The sequence below is a fragment of the Crocuta crocuta genome, unplaced genomic scaffold (genome assembly GCF_008692635.1).
Source record: "Crocuta crocuta isolate KB4526 unplaced genomic scaffold, BGI_CrCroc_1.0 scaffold675, whole genome shotgun sequence".
In the NCBI taxonomy this organism is placed as follows: domain Eukaryota; kingdom Metazoa; phylum Chordata; class Mammalia; order Carnivora; family Hyaenidae; genus Crocuta; species Crocuta crocuta.
Window position 1 is genome coordinate 3,692,138 of NW_027528796.1, and position 15,255 is coordinate 3,707,392.

The 15,255-nt window shown below is 59.0% G+C and overlaps 1 protein-coding gene across 1 annotated transcript in view; it reads right to left on the minus strand.

The window, feature by feature from the left end:
- UMODL1 (uromodulin like 1) overlaps positions 1-8,671 on the minus strand; it is a 62,123-nt gene extending 53,452 nt beyond the window's left edge. The window contains exons 1-2 of the mRNA XM_077755372.1: positions 8,596-8,671; positions 5,095-5,337 (exon numbers count right to left, since the gene is read on the minus strand). Of these exons, the coding sequence (XP_077611498.1) occupies positions 5,095-5,337; positions 8,596-8,671 (319 nt within the window). The remainder of the gene's footprint in view (positions 1-5,094; positions 5,338-8,595) is intronic.
- Positions 8,672-15,255: the final 6,584 nt, after the last annotated feature.

Here is a 15,255-nt window from a genome sequence, read left to right on the forward strand (position 1 = left end):
CCCGTGGTCTCTGCAGAATGTTCCACACACAGAAAGAAGGTGGCGGCCCCTCCTTGCGTGGGAGTGCGTCACCCAGGGCAGCTGTGATCTAAACCCCTGGAGACATTGCCTCGTTGGGTCTGGCTTTGGAGAGAAGGAGAGTGGGGCGTGCGGTGCGGCCTGAGGTCCTCACTGCTGTAGAAATACCAGCATCCCAGTAGGGCCACTATTCAAGGACCTCAAGTTCATTGCTTTCACTCCCATCGTAAAAACTAATGCTCTCAAGGCTAAGGAGACATGAGATTAAATGTAAGATGGGCTCCTGGGACAGAAAAAAATGACATTAGGTTAAAAAGCAAAACCTGGGGCTCCTGGGGGCTCAGTCAGTTAAGCATCCAACTTCGGCTCAGGTCATGATCTTGCAGTTCGTGAGTTCGAGCCCCGCATCAGGCTCTGTGCTGACAGCTCAGAGTCTGGAAGTTGCTTCAGATCCTGTGTCGCCCTCTCTCTCTCTCTCTTTGCCCCTCCCTGGCTTGTGCTGTCTGTCTCTTTCTCTCCCAAAAATAAATAACATTACAACAATTTTTTTAAAGCAAAATCCAAATAGAGTGTGAGGTTGAACTAACAGTGATTAGTTCAATGTCGATTCCTCCGTTGGGACAAATGCACCATGGTAACGGAAGACGCTACCATCAGCGGAGCCGGGGAGACGGTATGGGGTCTGTGCCCTGTCTTCCATCTCTCTGTAAATCTGCAACTATGCTAAACTAAGAGGCTTGTTTAAATGGAAGGACAATGGGGGCCCCCAAGAAAAACTGGCTTCCAAAAATGGCTGCCTGATCTCAATAGAAGCGATTTCAAGTTGAAGTTCATCTCAGACGGGACGCTGCTGGCACTCCCCGTCCGTCCTCAGAGCCGGACCGCTTACTGAGAGCCCAAGAGAACAGTCAACAATTCCAACTTGGTGCAAAGCCAAAAATCTGCTTCTCCTTCCACTAACTCAACACAAACAATGGAACAGGGCTGCCCAGTGCCTGGCAACCCGGGGTTAGTCAGCTCAGCGAGGCAGCCGGAGCTTTCCATCCACCCTGAAGTTCTCCCCAGGGCTGGGAGTCCGACCGGCTCTGGAACAGATGTCCCGCCCGGCCTCCTTGCTCAGAGACCTCCTGCCCCAAAGGGGTCCTTCCTGGCCATCAGCATGGGGAGGCTGCTGGCCCCTCGGGGTCCTGGGACTTCCCATGAGCCTGCGGGAACCGAGACCGTGTCCGCAGTTGGAGGGCATCGGCGGAGACGCTCCCAGGAATTCATCATGAGTGAATCATGCAGCCGTACCCGGCAGTGTCTCTACCATATGATACTCATCACGGCGCTCTTTATAATAAGGAGTTGGAAACGAGACTGTAAGCGGTAGGGGCTTGCTTAGTAAATGCTGATACATCCGTCCACATGAGGCCATGCCACGTGGCCATTAAATCATGCTGAGCGTAGCATCTATTGACAGAACAGGCGCTCCAGATACATTGCTAAGTGGTAAGAGCGCGGTAGGAAAAATCTCAGCCAGGGTGGCCATGCTTTTCTAGAAGGCCTGCCCTGAATGAAGGCCCCGAGAGGATATTGACAGTGGCCATCTGTGAGCCCTGGGTGTACGCTAATTTCTCTTCCTTCTTTCCTGTTCCCAGATTGTCTGCATGGCTCTTGCATTCGCCATCGTCATTGTATTAACAATTACCTGTAAGTAACGTATGATGGATTGTTGCTCCTCCAGTGCCGGACTTAAAGAAATAACGGAACAAGTCATCTAGACTGGAGGGAACACGGCCTGGGTGCTCATAATGGCCTTCCTTTCCAGACGGCCGGTGGCCGAGTAAGAGGGGACAGAAGAAGGCAGGGCTGAGGTTTCACCGCTGCCTGGGGGGTAGGACTCCCAGCTCTTTGCAAAGACACAAGTCTTCCCGCCACACACACTCGGAGGAAGTACCTTGTGCCCTCCAGGCTGCTCCCCCGTGGCTACCACAGGCTTGTGCAAGAGCCAGCCTGTCACCAGGCATCTCTGAACCAGCTTCGATCCAAGGAGCCGAGCAAGCGTTGAGAAGTGGTTGCCGCCACAGGCAGCCGCCGGGTTGCCCCAGGCCTGGCCCCACCCCTTCCTGGGGAAGAGGCCCGCGCTCAGTGCCCGGCCCCTGCACCTGCCACCTTGGCTCTCCCCCCTCCCCACCACGGCCCCTTCCTCAAATCTAACGGCGGCTGGGGAGCCCCAGGCCCGAGTCCACGCCACCTCCGTCAAGTCACCTGCCTCCCGTGCCTGCGCCTCCATCTACGTAAAGGCGATGCTCCTGGCCACCGGTGACCAGCCTCTGCCCGCCTGGCCTGTCCTAAAGGACACACTCAGTGAAGACCCCTTTCCCTCCCCTTCTCCTTCCTTGCAGGCTCCTGTCGGCCTCCTCTCCACACTGCTGCTGGAATGACCTTCGAAGGCCCAGGGGGACCCCAACCGCACTCAGCCACCTCTGAGGGGCCTCCGCCCTCCGGGGGGTCCTGGAGGCTCCCAGAGCCTGGCCGGCTAAGACCGAAGGCAGGAATGTTTGCAGCCTGGGAAACGGCCGGCTCAGAAGCAGCAAAGCAGACCAGGAAAACCGGGCCCCCTTTGGAAGGTCAAGGCTGGCCTCCGCCGGCCCTTGCCTGTGGATCAACACGTTCCTCACTCTCTAAATGTTTCATGGGAAGTAGTGAGACCGCCCCCTTCCGGTGATGTGCCCCCCCGCCCCCGACACGCCCCTCGCACCTGCCTGCACGTCCCTACCCTGATAGTGCTGCTCCCTCTGATCAGCCAGGAGTGTGCTTTGTCCCTGCTTTAGAAACTGCGCGTCCCCTTCCCCTGCACCCTTGAAATGTGTGGATAAGATTCTCAGTAAAAGCTGGAGAAGAGCTTGGCTGGGGCCGTCCCCACTGGGGTGCCGGCCCCCTCGCCCTGTCCTGTCTCTGACTCAGGGGCCTGGAGCGCTCTGTCAGCCGCCGCCCCAGGGTTTGCTGGTCAACCTCGTCTCATCCCAGACCGTCCCCCGCCACAGCCTCACCTCCCTACACCAGCCACACCATTACCTCCAGCTCCCCAGAGAGCCCTGCCCGTGGGACTCTCTAACTAGAATGTTCTGGCCCTCTCCACACCTGGTGAGCTCCTAATTAAAGGCTCCAAGACTCCAAAAGTGGGGTTGATGTCCCACGAGAGGCATTTCCGGGGGCGGGGGGGCGGCTTGTTGAAGGCAAGCAAGATGAACAGCAGGTGGCAGGGAGGGGACGCCGGCCCTCCCTGTCCTAGCAGGGCAGCAGCTGCACAGAACACCACCAGTCAGTGGGAGGGGGCTGGTGGGGCTCAGGCTCTCGGGGGGCTCCTCTGGCTCCCTGGACAGGTGACCTCACTAGTCGAGTGATCTTACAACAGCAAGCAGGTGGGAAGAGTGCGACCTTCACCTGCCACCTAACCAGGTCCCGACCCTCTGTGCCAAGGTGCCAACACTGGGTCCCCTCCCCCACCCCCAGGGAGAGAGCTGCTCCCCGCAGAGCTCCCTTCGGGCACGTGGCCCTTGGAGACACGGAGAGCGGGAAAGGGGCCGGTGTCTGCACAGGAAGGGGCTCCTCAGATCCAGCCCCTGGTTTATATTGGTGGCGGCCTTGCCTGTGAGGTCACTTCGGGCCACCTGAGAGCGGCATGCTCGCGATGACTCAGGGAGACAAGCCCACGCAGCCTTCTGGAAGGGCTGCACCAACCGTGCCCCACAGCCCCTGTGCGGGGAGGGGCTGGCGCCCCCGGGTGCAGCGTCCAGCCCCCAGCCCCCTGCCGTGCTGGCCGTGGGCCCCCGGGGGTGGTCACGTGGGATGCCCCTCCCAGACCCCCGGAGTGCTGCCGTGTGCACGCAGGAGGCTGCAGTCCTCGTATCTCGGGGTGGCCCCCCAACACTCACTACAGCCACATCCTTCCTACTTCCTCTCTCTGACTGGGTGGGGCGGGGAGGCCTTGTGAGGCTCAGAAACTCATTTAGATCTGGTAATTACTCAAATGTAGCAGCCACCACCACCCACACGCACACGCCTGCATCCTTTCCCCTGGAAGAGGTCTTCCGGAACGTTCTGTCCATGTCAAGAGGACTCAGACACTGGCAGGGCACAGCCGCACTGCTCACCCTGGTAACTGCCCCAATCATCTTCCAAAGGCCCTGAGGAAGGAGGAGGACTTGGGGGCCCCGGGTGGTGTGGGTGGGGGCGAGGGGACTTTTCTGTCTCACACATGGGGGCTCAGATTAGAATTTCAGTTGAAGAAAGCATTCCACTACAACTTTTAAAAAGAGAAGATTGCTCTCTCTCTCAAAAACAAAAATTTTTAAAAAGTGGGGGAGGGGCGCCTGGGCAGCTCAGTTGGTTAAGCTTCCGACTTCAGCTCAGGTCATGATCTCTCGGTCAGTGGGTTCGAGCCCCGCGTCGGGCTGTGTGCAGACAGCTCAGAGCCTGGAGCTGCTTCAGATTCTGTGTCTCCCTCTCTCTCTGACCCTCCCCCACTCATGCTCTGTCTCTGTCTATCTCTCTCTATCTCAAAAATAAATAAACATGAAAAAATTTTTGAAAAGCTTGGCTGTCAGTATAGAAGAGATTTGTAGGGATGGTTCTCAAACTCAGCTATGTGTTCAAATCGCTTGAGTGCTTTAAAAAGAAATCCCAACGCCCCAGCAATGCCCCAGCCGGACTCTGTAACAGTCTCTGAGGACGGGACCCAGCCATCGGCGTTCTAAAGCTGCCCAAGGGCCTTCAACATACAGCGGGACTGAGAGCCAGTGCGCCAAAGCAGAGGGTCTCTAATTGGGGTCCCCAGGGAGCATCGGCACCACCTGGGAACTTGTACTTCACCCCGACACACTGGTTCAAAATCTGGGGGAGGACAAGCCCTCTGGACAATCCTGATGCATGCTCTGGCTTGGGGACCATAGTTCCAGAAGGACCCAGTAAGTTCAGGGCTGATGATGTGCACAGTGCCCGTCCCGGGTCTCATCAGGAGTCGCCAGACCCCCTCCCGCCCCNCCCCCCCCGCCCCGTTCCCCTCCCCCCACCCAGCCATCCTGGACTCACGCAGGACGCAGTAGAGGCCCAGCTGCTCATAACCCCGACAGCAGTCGGTCACATTCCTGGGCTCCGGGACGTCCACGGCCAGGTACTGAGTTCTGTACTCGGTCTTGGGGCACCTCCTCCACGGGACCCACCCACCGCAGGGAGCGTAGGTCACGTGCGATGTGTGCACAGCCTCCACCTTCTGGACGTTTCGGGTCATGCTGTAGTTGCACAGCTGGAAACTCAGCAAGGAAAGTCCGTTTTCTACGGGGGGTGGGGGTGGGGGGCAGGGATGGAGGAGACAACAGAGAAGAAAACGCCAGAATCAAATCCCTAGGTTCTGGACACACCCTCCGCTTCTGCAAGAGCCAGGGAAACAAGACCTCGGCCCGGCAGAGCCCCGAAGGCTGCCCGCCAGCCCAGCCTGGCAGTCGTGTGAACCGGGAGGAATGACTTCTGCGCGCTCAGAAGTCCCCTCGCGGAGCCCGGAGACGCCCCCGGGTCCGATCCACGTTTCCTGCAGCCCAGGGGCTGACGACACATGGAAGACGTGGAGTAAATATGCACAGAGGGCCGCTCCGCGCCGGGCTCAGATGGCAATGCGGTGAGAATGGGGCTGACAGGTAAATAGATGATGCTTCAAGCACATGTGAGAAGTTCACCGGTGGCAAATTAGCTCAGTCCCGCGAGGACTGCTGTCATCGGAGATGAGAACACAGTCCCCCACCCAGGGTGACATCCATCTGCCGCGTGGGTCTCTGTGTTTCTCGCCTGGAGTCCCCTGGCTGCGGATAGACCCTCACGGCCCCCATCCTTCCGTCAGCACGATCATGGCCTTCTCAAGACCTTCAGGCACCCCCACCTTCCCCAGCCTGGGCCATGGGGCGTCCCACGTGGCCACGGAGCCTCTGTGGTGGCAGAATTTGCTATGGGCTGAATTGCATCCCCATCCACCCGTCCAAAAATTCATGTGCTGAAGTTCCAGAAATAGGTTTGGGCAGATATATTTAGTTAAGAGGAGATTATACTGCAGTAGGGTGGCCCCAATCCATTGTGACGGGGGTCCTCACAAAAGAGGAAATGTGGACACAGAGACAGACACGCACGCAGGGGGAGGGTGCCAGGTGGGGGTGCAGGCCGAGATCCGAGTGATCCCTACACCGAGCACACGGTGCCGGGGCCTCCAGCAAACCCTGGGAGCCGGAGGAGGGGAGGGGACAGATTCCCCGTCACCGCCTCCGGAGAAACCAGCCCTGCTCACGCCTTGATCTCCGACTCCTGGCCTCCAGAGCAGGGAGGGAGTCAATCACTGCTGTGTGAGGCTCTGCTGGGGCGCTTTGTCGGGCAGCCCCAGGGGGGTAGCGCCTGGCAGCCAGCCTGGGGCTCTGCACTCTGGAGCCGGGCTTCTGGGAGCAGCTTCGAGATGGCAGCAGATAGAATCTGCATCAGCAACACGAGGACAGCGCCCGGAAGACGCCCTCCTTTGGCCTCACAGCATCCCACGGGCGTGCAGAAAGCAAGCTCCGGGGCTGCTGGCCCCCGGGGAGGAACCAGGGCCAGGCCAGCCGTCCAGCTCAGGCTGATGAGCGAGCCTGCAGCCTGACTCTGGGCAGAACACGGTCTGAATCCCAGCGCCCAGGGCGAGCCAGCTCCGAAGCCACATGAGCCGAGCAGCACTGCGGGTCGCAGGGCCCCTGGGAAAGGACACCGCCTGCTGCTGCTCCTCCTCGAAGGGAAGGGTTACAGCGCGCTTTGGAGAGGAAGGGGGAGGCCCCCATACCTGGGGTTGGGCAGCCGAAACCAGCTTCCCGGGCCAGGTGACGTCCCTGAGCTTGGATGCCACTTGGATGAGGGACTGGAGAAGTGGCCACTCACCGAGTGACAGTGCCAAGCAGGCTTCCTGCTCCGAGAATTTGGCAAGGTGGCTCTAGATTTTGTTTTGCATCTTAAACCTAAGAGGAGATGCCAACCACTAACGAAGGTAACATGTCCCCAGCCTCTGGACAGCCACTGTCCCCATCTGATCGTGACAAGGTCCCAGCTGAGCTTCTGCAGAGCCTTCCTGCATGCGACAGTGCAAGCACAGGCGCGCGCGCACACACACACACACACACACACACACACACTGCCCCCGCAAGTGCATTTGGGATCTCTTGCTGTTTTGTTCTTTGCCTGTTCCCGGAGGCCACCAGGTCCTCAAGCAGAGCCTAGAGGAGATGACCTGGAGCAATCCCCCCTGATCTACAAATTCTCCCAGGAGCCTCCGGCGTGGGAGTCCGCAGTCCCGGGTTCTAGTTTCAGAGGCGGGAAATCTTATCGCTGCCGAGTGAGTGTCGTCCTGAGGTCCGAAAATCCCCATTCGCACCCGCTTCCCTGCATACCAGCCGTGTGGCTCTGAGCTCATTCCACTCCCTCCCAGGGGCCCCTGCCCATCGTCCGCCAAATACTAACTGCACCCCCAGAAGTGAGTAAGCGGAACTTCGCCTGTAACACCTGGCACATGCGGGGAGGTGACGGAGAGGACCTGATGTGCCACTGAGCCTGTGCCTCCTACCCCCCCACCCCGGGGTCCCCGCAGGCACAGTGGGGGAGGGGTCCATGAAGCCCCTCCTGACATCTCCAGCTTCTCCAGCCCCCCGTTCTTTCCCCGACTGAGCTGTAGGCTTCACACGCTACTGTTCTGCAGGGAAAGTCAGGGAAAGAAATCGCAAACCAAATCCTGCACGTGGCTGGACAAACTTTAAACCAGTGCTGACCCCGCAGTTGATTGTGGATCCGTTTGAAGTCCCAGCTGAGTAAGACAGATTTTCTAAAGGAAATGATTTCAAAGGTTGGCAATCCCAATGCTCCAAAATCCGGGGCTTCAGAAACCTGATCTGCCTCGAGCAGGAACGTGTGCCCGGCAAAGGCTTTGGGCAGGTGCCCTCACTGGCTTTCTCGCTGGCCTGCCGGACACTTGTCACCCTTGTGCACCGAGGGGGAAACTCGGGCTGGCGGAGCCCAGGTGGGGGGACCTGGCGGTGAGAGCCCACTTCTCAAGCCCGAGCCTGGCTGCCAGGGGACGAAGATTCGAGCCAGGGCCCGTGGCAAAGGCTGCCCTGGTGGAAATCCAGCTCACTGCCAGCTGGGCTGGGCTTCGGTGTGTCCTGACCGCTCTGGGTCTCCCTCTGTTTACCTGACAGTAAGGACTCCAACCCCCCAAGGCTCGGGAGACTTCGATTCCGAGTCTCCAGGAACACACCCGTCAGGGGGGCCTACGGACCTGCGTGTCGTCTCCATCTGCAGAAATGCTCCGTCCCCAGACCCGCTGCCTCGGAATCTGCATTTGAACACCACCATCCCCCAGCTGCCTCAGGGGCACACACACACAGCCCCTTTTGTGGTCTGTGTTTGGCAAGACGGAATAGAAGGCACCTCTCAAAGCGGGTGCATCTTTGAGGGGCTGCCACCACCCTTCGGGAGACCCACCTCTGGGAGCCGCCACCCCCCCAGCCACCCCCATGCCGAGCCCGGAGCCCTCACCTGTGAAGCCGCTGGCCTGGGTCGGGCCCACCGCGCTGAGCAGAGCCAGCAGGGCCAGCCCCACGGTCCGGAGCATGTCTCCTGAGCAGTCACACAAAGGGGTCCGGCCTCCGGGGCCTGGAGAAAGGGCCCTTCTGTTCCCAGTGCTGCTGGCGGTGGCGATGGCCTCAGAGACTGTGCTCCGAGGGAACAGTCCCTTGTCCCTTATGCCTGCTCGTTCACACCTGCGCCAGCTCGGCCGTGTCCCTGGGGAGCCCGCATGGCACGGCCCATCCTCGCTGCGGCCAGATAGCATCTTTCGGGAAAGGTGAGTACCCAGCCCCCAGGCGGCATCGCTAGGTCCCATCTCGTTGTTACGCAGAAAACACATTTCAGACCCAGATCTGACTCCCTCCATCAGGCTCAACGTATTCTCTTACCTTATCGTCGCACGCCGGCGGGAGAAAAGAGCGTCAAATCAAAGTGGCACATCAGGTCAGAAAAGCCTCCCTCACACAGTCGGGCAATGCAGATCAAAGCCCCAGACCTGTCCAAACGCCGTGACCCAGCGACCTCTTCTGAGGGTCGATCCGAGGGCCCGGAAGCGGCCGTCTCAGACGTGGGTCCCTGGCCAACATTGAACGTGGAAAAGCATCGAAGTCACATCACAACGTCCCCCCCGCCCCGTCCATCTCCGTGAGGCGGCATTTCCGTACGCTTCTGTGAACACAGTGCAATGCACAGCGAGCCACGGGGATGAAGGAAAAACGCAGCGGGTGCTGGGGCGGTTTTGTTTCCGTGGCCGCCATGACCAGCGGGTGCACCCGGTATGTAAATTTCATCCCAGATACTTCCTAGTGGGCAGTGCCTTCCCCGTCGTCCGTCGGGGTGTCTTCCGCTGCTCGGTGGGCACTGAGGCTGGAGCGCACTAACGTCAGGAGAAGATCTCGCTGGTTCTGCCGAGAGGAACCTCAGAGAAGGCAACCCTGGGCTGTAGGGGTGAGACGTCTTATTCCCTCGTGCTCTTGCTGCAGAGCAGGCCTTCCAGAAAGGGGCCTTCCAGCCTGACTCCCACAGCACCGTTGCCATGCCTTCTATCCTCGGTAGATTAACCGCTACGGTGATTAACGGCAGCATTCGCGTGGTTAGTGGTGAAAGGACAGATTCCAGGACAAGAAAACAACAACAGCAAAAGGGATCTGGAGACCATCACGCAGTGTGTNGGGGGTGCTCAGCACGAGGGTCTTGGAAAGCAGTGCCCGCTGCAGAAAGCCAGGAGTCACCAATGACTCAGAAACTGTGCTGGCATTTCACATAAACAAAAGTTTCAATACAGAAAGAATACATTTTTTAATTAAAAAAATTTTTAATGTTTATTTTTTTAATTTTTAAAAATGTTTTATTTCTTTCTGAGAGAGAGAGACAGAGCATGAGCGAGGGAGGGGCAGAGAGAGAGGGAGACACAGAATCGGAAGCAGCTCCAGGCTCTGAGCTGTCAGCACAGAGCCCCATGCGGGGCTTGAACTCACAGTGAGATCATGACCTGAGCCGAAGTCGGACGCTCAACCGACTGAGCCACCCAGGCGCCCCAGAAAAGAATACATTTTAAAGCTCTAATGTAATAGTCAAGAAAAGGGAATTTAATCGGCACTAACAATAAATAGAAAAAGTACTGTAATTTTGATAAACCTGAATATTTAAAAATATGAGATGAATCTGTATCGAATATTCTGTTATTTCTTAGAGCTTCTGCTACTGTAACGTATGGGTGCTTCTGTAAAACATGGGCGCGATCGCAGATAGTCTCACACTCTAAAACCTGACTGTGGTCCTGTGCGCTGACTTCTCTCATCTTCAGAACTACTCGGGGAAGTTGATCCCTTGCTCCCATTGCACAGATAAAGAAACTGAGGATCGGAGGGGCCACACAGCCGGTGACTGGGAGATTCAACCCTAAAGCCCAAGTTCTTCGCACACCACTCCCTGTCTGGCCGATGAAGAGAACACCCGACCAGAGGCCCCCAGAGAGCAGAGCAAGGTCAAGACATTTTTCCAGCTGAGCACCTCATGCTAATTCGGAATAGTCCATGATGCGTTGTCGTAACATGCTTTCCCTTTATACTAAAACTCATCAGATTCTACGAAAGGCTCAGACGTGACCATCTGGCCCCAGCTTGGTCTTCCCTCAGCCTCCTCGCCTTACAAGCACCCGGAGAAACCGACGTGCGCTGTTGTCACTCCGTCCCCAGTGAGGTATTTCCTTCCAGCGATTATTTATGCATACTTTTCTGCAGGACGGCCACAGGCTTTTTCCACGTTTTCCTTGTGCATGTAAATGCTCTGGGGAGAAAACGGCCCTGCGCTGTAACGTGGCGGCGAGCGGGACGTCTCCAGGATGCCGCGTGCGTCACTTCAAGAAGCGTCCGGTCACATGTCTGTCCAGCAAAGACCCCCCCCCCCAGGCTCCCTGTCCCCAGGCGGGGCCTCAGTGAGGAAAATCCCAGCATCTTGCCCAGTGCAGTGTCCAAGAACTAGGGATCTAAGGGGGTGGCTAGTGCGCTGTGACCCTCACTCACACATACACACGCACACACACACACTCATCCACGTGTGCAGACAGACACATTCACACTTACAGGGATGTGTTCACACTCACTCACGGGCACACACACCCATGCTCACATGTGCACACTTGCTCACACATACACACCTGCTTACACTCGGGAGTGTGTGTATACTACAGGTGATCCCGTGCTCGTACACTCACACTCTTGCCTGTGTGTGTGCACAGTCACAGGTGCTTGCATGCACATACTCTAATGTGTGCGGGTGTAGCTATGCCCCTGCTTGCACACTCACACTCTCGCGTGTGCACACGCGCGTGCTCACGCTCACACACGGGATGCAGATGTGCTGTCTGTCCCTGGAACATGTCTCCAAGGATGTGAATAGCTCGCACACTCGTGTGTGCACACGCGCATGCTCACACACACGGGATGCGGGTGTGCTGCCTGTCGCTGCCCGGCCCGGGCCCGGCCGGCCTTCCCGGGCATAGGAAGAGGGTGAAGGGGCCTCGGCACCAGCTTGTCATCTCGGGCTCTGAGGTCGGCCGTCCCGGGAACCACAGCCGCCGCCACAAAATCACCACGTCGTTACCCTGCGAGCCGAACCGCGTGCCCCCAGCACTGTCCTGGGACAGCGACCGAGGCCCCGGGGACGGTTGTGAGTGGCCCCGGGCAGGGATGACACCGTCCCCGTCCTGGAATCCTGCTCAACACGCGGCCTGGACCACGACCCCCCAGCAGGTGGAAGGGGCCGGGAGGGGGGGCTGTGCGCCTCACCTGGTCCCGGGGGGGGCGGGGACAGTAGTGTGGGGAGAGGCACAGGCTGCAGGGATGTCCTGCGGGCGTGGGGACCCGCCGGGGGGCCTCCACCCAGGGGCCCGGCTGCAGGGGCAGGTCCCTGTGGGAACTGGGGGCTCCGGGCAGGGGAGGTGTGGGGTCTGCTCTGTTCCCTGACGACTGACCAGGGGGCCTTCGTCTCCAAGGGGAGCTGGTCAGGGCTTCCTCCAGGGACAACGGGCATAGAGCTCAGTGAGGCTGTAAAAAGGTCAGGTTCAGGGGCGCCTGGGGGCTCAGTCAGTCCGACTTCGGCTCAGGTCATGATCTCACGGTTCGTGGGTTCGAGCCCCGCGTCGGGCTCTGTGCTGACAGCTCAGAGCCTGGAGCTGCTTCACACTCTGTGTCTCCCTCTCTCCCTGACCCTCCCCTGCTCACACTGTCTCTCTCTCTCAGAAATAAAACATTAAAAAAATTTTTTTTAAAAAGGTCGGGTTCAGAGGTTCGGATCCAACCGAGGCTGCACTGCCTAGACTGGGGCGTGGCGTACCCGGGGGGCCCTCCTGATTACCCCAGTCCTCCAGCCGCCGGCCGCGCGGGTCTCCCAAGAGTCCCCGGGGCGCCTGGGTTTGGCGTGGCCGTTCGCCCTTGTCCCACAGGCGTCTACACACAAACACACACGTTTTTATCCTTGTCTTCCTTCCGTGCTTAGCGCCGCAAACCCCTTCTCTCACACCCTCCTTGGGAACGCACAGGCCGGAAGGGAGGGAAGAGCACGGCAGCGGCCGGCGTCCCAGCCCCCAGGACACGCGCTCCTGCAACTTCCAACCAGCGCCGGCCTCGGGCCGCTGGGGGGCAGGGCTGCGAGGGCCCAGGCGTCCGCCGTCCGCCGAGCACGGAAGACTGGGAAGGCCCACGGCCGCGCACGTCCCAGCTGGGCTTCCTGCCTGTGCCACTTGCCCGGGTGCCGAGGGAGGCCAGACGTCCTGGGTCCGTCCTGTGTTCCCATCGCTGCGCCTCTCTGTGCCTCAGTTTCCCCATCTGCAGAATGGGAATAACTGTGCCTTCCAATTTAGTAGTGCAGTAATGCCTCCTGGTTTTCTGAGAACCGATTTTCTGTGTGTGGAAAACCTTTCAACTGATTGGTTGCGGCCCACCCCTACCGGGGACGGCCGTCTTTACTCAGTCTACTGATTCAAGTGTTAATCTCGTCCGAAGCACCCTCACAGACACACCCAACATAATGCGTGGCCAAATATCTAGGCACCATGACCGAGGCAGTCGACACAGTGACCATCCCATGCACCTGTTCGCATTTCTTAATTTTTAGCTCTGAGCAGTCGGCAGAAACGTTCAGAAAACATCTTGCAGAGTCAATAAAATGAAAGCCAATGTGAGCTATGGCTCAGGGGTCTTTTCTGAACCAAGAGTTGTTAGAAAAAATACTTGATGAGCATAAATGTCCTCAGGGCAGTTGAAAGCACACGCTGGAAATCTAGAAGGCTCCCTGTGGGCCCGCCCCTGCGTGGCCGCGGCCTCAAACAGGCCGGGGGGCTGCCTCTCCCAAGCCCGCCAGCTTCCTGTCCCTGCTGCTGGTCCCCACACTGGGGCGCCTCCGGGGACAGCAAGGTGCAGGGTCACAGTTCTAGCAATGAGTCTGATGCGCATAAGCATGAACACCACCACTGATCCGAGCTGTAACATTACAGAAAGGGAAACAGGTGCGTGTCGGTCCCTTTCTTAGAGACACGACTTCTGATCGGCTCTGTGCGCGACTTTGGTCAAGGCTGCTGGTGTCCCGGCAGCGATGGCTGGTCTGGAAAGCAGTGCTTGTGGGGGAAGAAGCTGTGAGAAGGTGAACGTCCACAGGTCGGGCCTGGGGGTGTGGTGCCTCCCTCGCAGCCCCGCACCCCCGCACACCTACACCCAGAGAGAAGGAGAAAGGAGGAGGGAAGGACAGCCACACGGCTCCACGCACTGAGGAGAACACGCTGCTCAGAACGCCAGTCCTGTTGGTCAGGATGCGCACATTATGTTCCAGCTGGAATGAAGCCATGCTCTCCTTACGGTGGTTTTTGGAAGATGCCTGTGGCCCCACGTAGCTCTGGCGCCGCAGGCACACACAGGGAGGTAGGTGAGGGCGCTGCGTCCGCACAGCGCGTCCCGGTCAGCGACGCAGAGCGACGGGGTCCAGGAGACGTCCCAGGCTTCACTGCCCTTGCGACACCCCCCTGAGTGTTCTCGGGGGGTTCTGCTTCCCCTCAGCAGTCCCTCAGCTCGCCCCTCCCTTCCCCTGCCCCCTCCAGTCAGTGCTGGGGGCGTGGGGTCCGGAAACCATAGCCTTGGCCGTGATTGATGTGACCTCACTGCGGTGCCAGCTTGACGATAGACTGTGGCTGGCAGCTGCCCGTGGCCGCGCTCCACAGGTGCCCCACGAAGAAGGGTCTGAGCCGCCCCTGGACTCCACCCAGGAAGACAGGTGCTGCATGAGAACGAGCCGCCCAGAAACCAGGAAGATGAGGGGATGGAGGGTGGCCTGGGCAGACGGTGGCCTGTGCCCAGTGGTAGGAACTGCCCCGCACCCGGCTGCTTCCGGAAAGATTTCGGCTTTAACGACAGCTGGGACAGGCCCGGTGCACACGCACCTCCTACGTGGGGCAAAGCCACCCCTGGGGGGCAGAGGGAAGGATTCTCAGAAGCAGAAGGGCCCCACCAGGGGGGGCCAAGTCTGGCTTTCACGCCTGCCTGACCTAAGGATAGTGGCACCCGGTGCCCGGCTTGCAGGACTGAGGCATTTCTCGAGATGTGGGACTTTCACTACAACCACGGGGGTCCCGTGAAAACCAGAATGAGCGTTTCGACTACTGGGAAGCTCTTTAAGAAATTCCATCACCCACCCCCCCAGCCCAGGAAAGGGGCTCAGAATCCCTGGGGGAGGGAGAGGACCCCTTTCTCTAAGGCACCTGGGCGAATGTCAAGGGGCAGCAAGGTGGACAGCCGGTGACCCAGTCCGGACCCTGGACCGTTTACCAATAAGAAATTGAAAGCGGGGTGCCCTCAGGAAGGGGGCATAAAAAGATGCCCACGTTCTCACCCCTGGTGCCTGTAGAATGTACACGTACTTGGAGGCGGAGTCTTTGTGAACGTGATTAAACAGCTGGCGGCTACGCCAGGGACGGACGGGGCGAGGAGGGTTCTCCCTCTGAGCCTCCAGGGGAAGCCACCCCTGCTCACGCCTTGACTCCAGACTGGGAGACTCCAGCAGCTGCCGGACTCTCAGTCGCCCCCTGGGCAGAGGCAGAGCCCACCTGGCATCACAGCCCCACCCCCGCCTGGCCCCCTT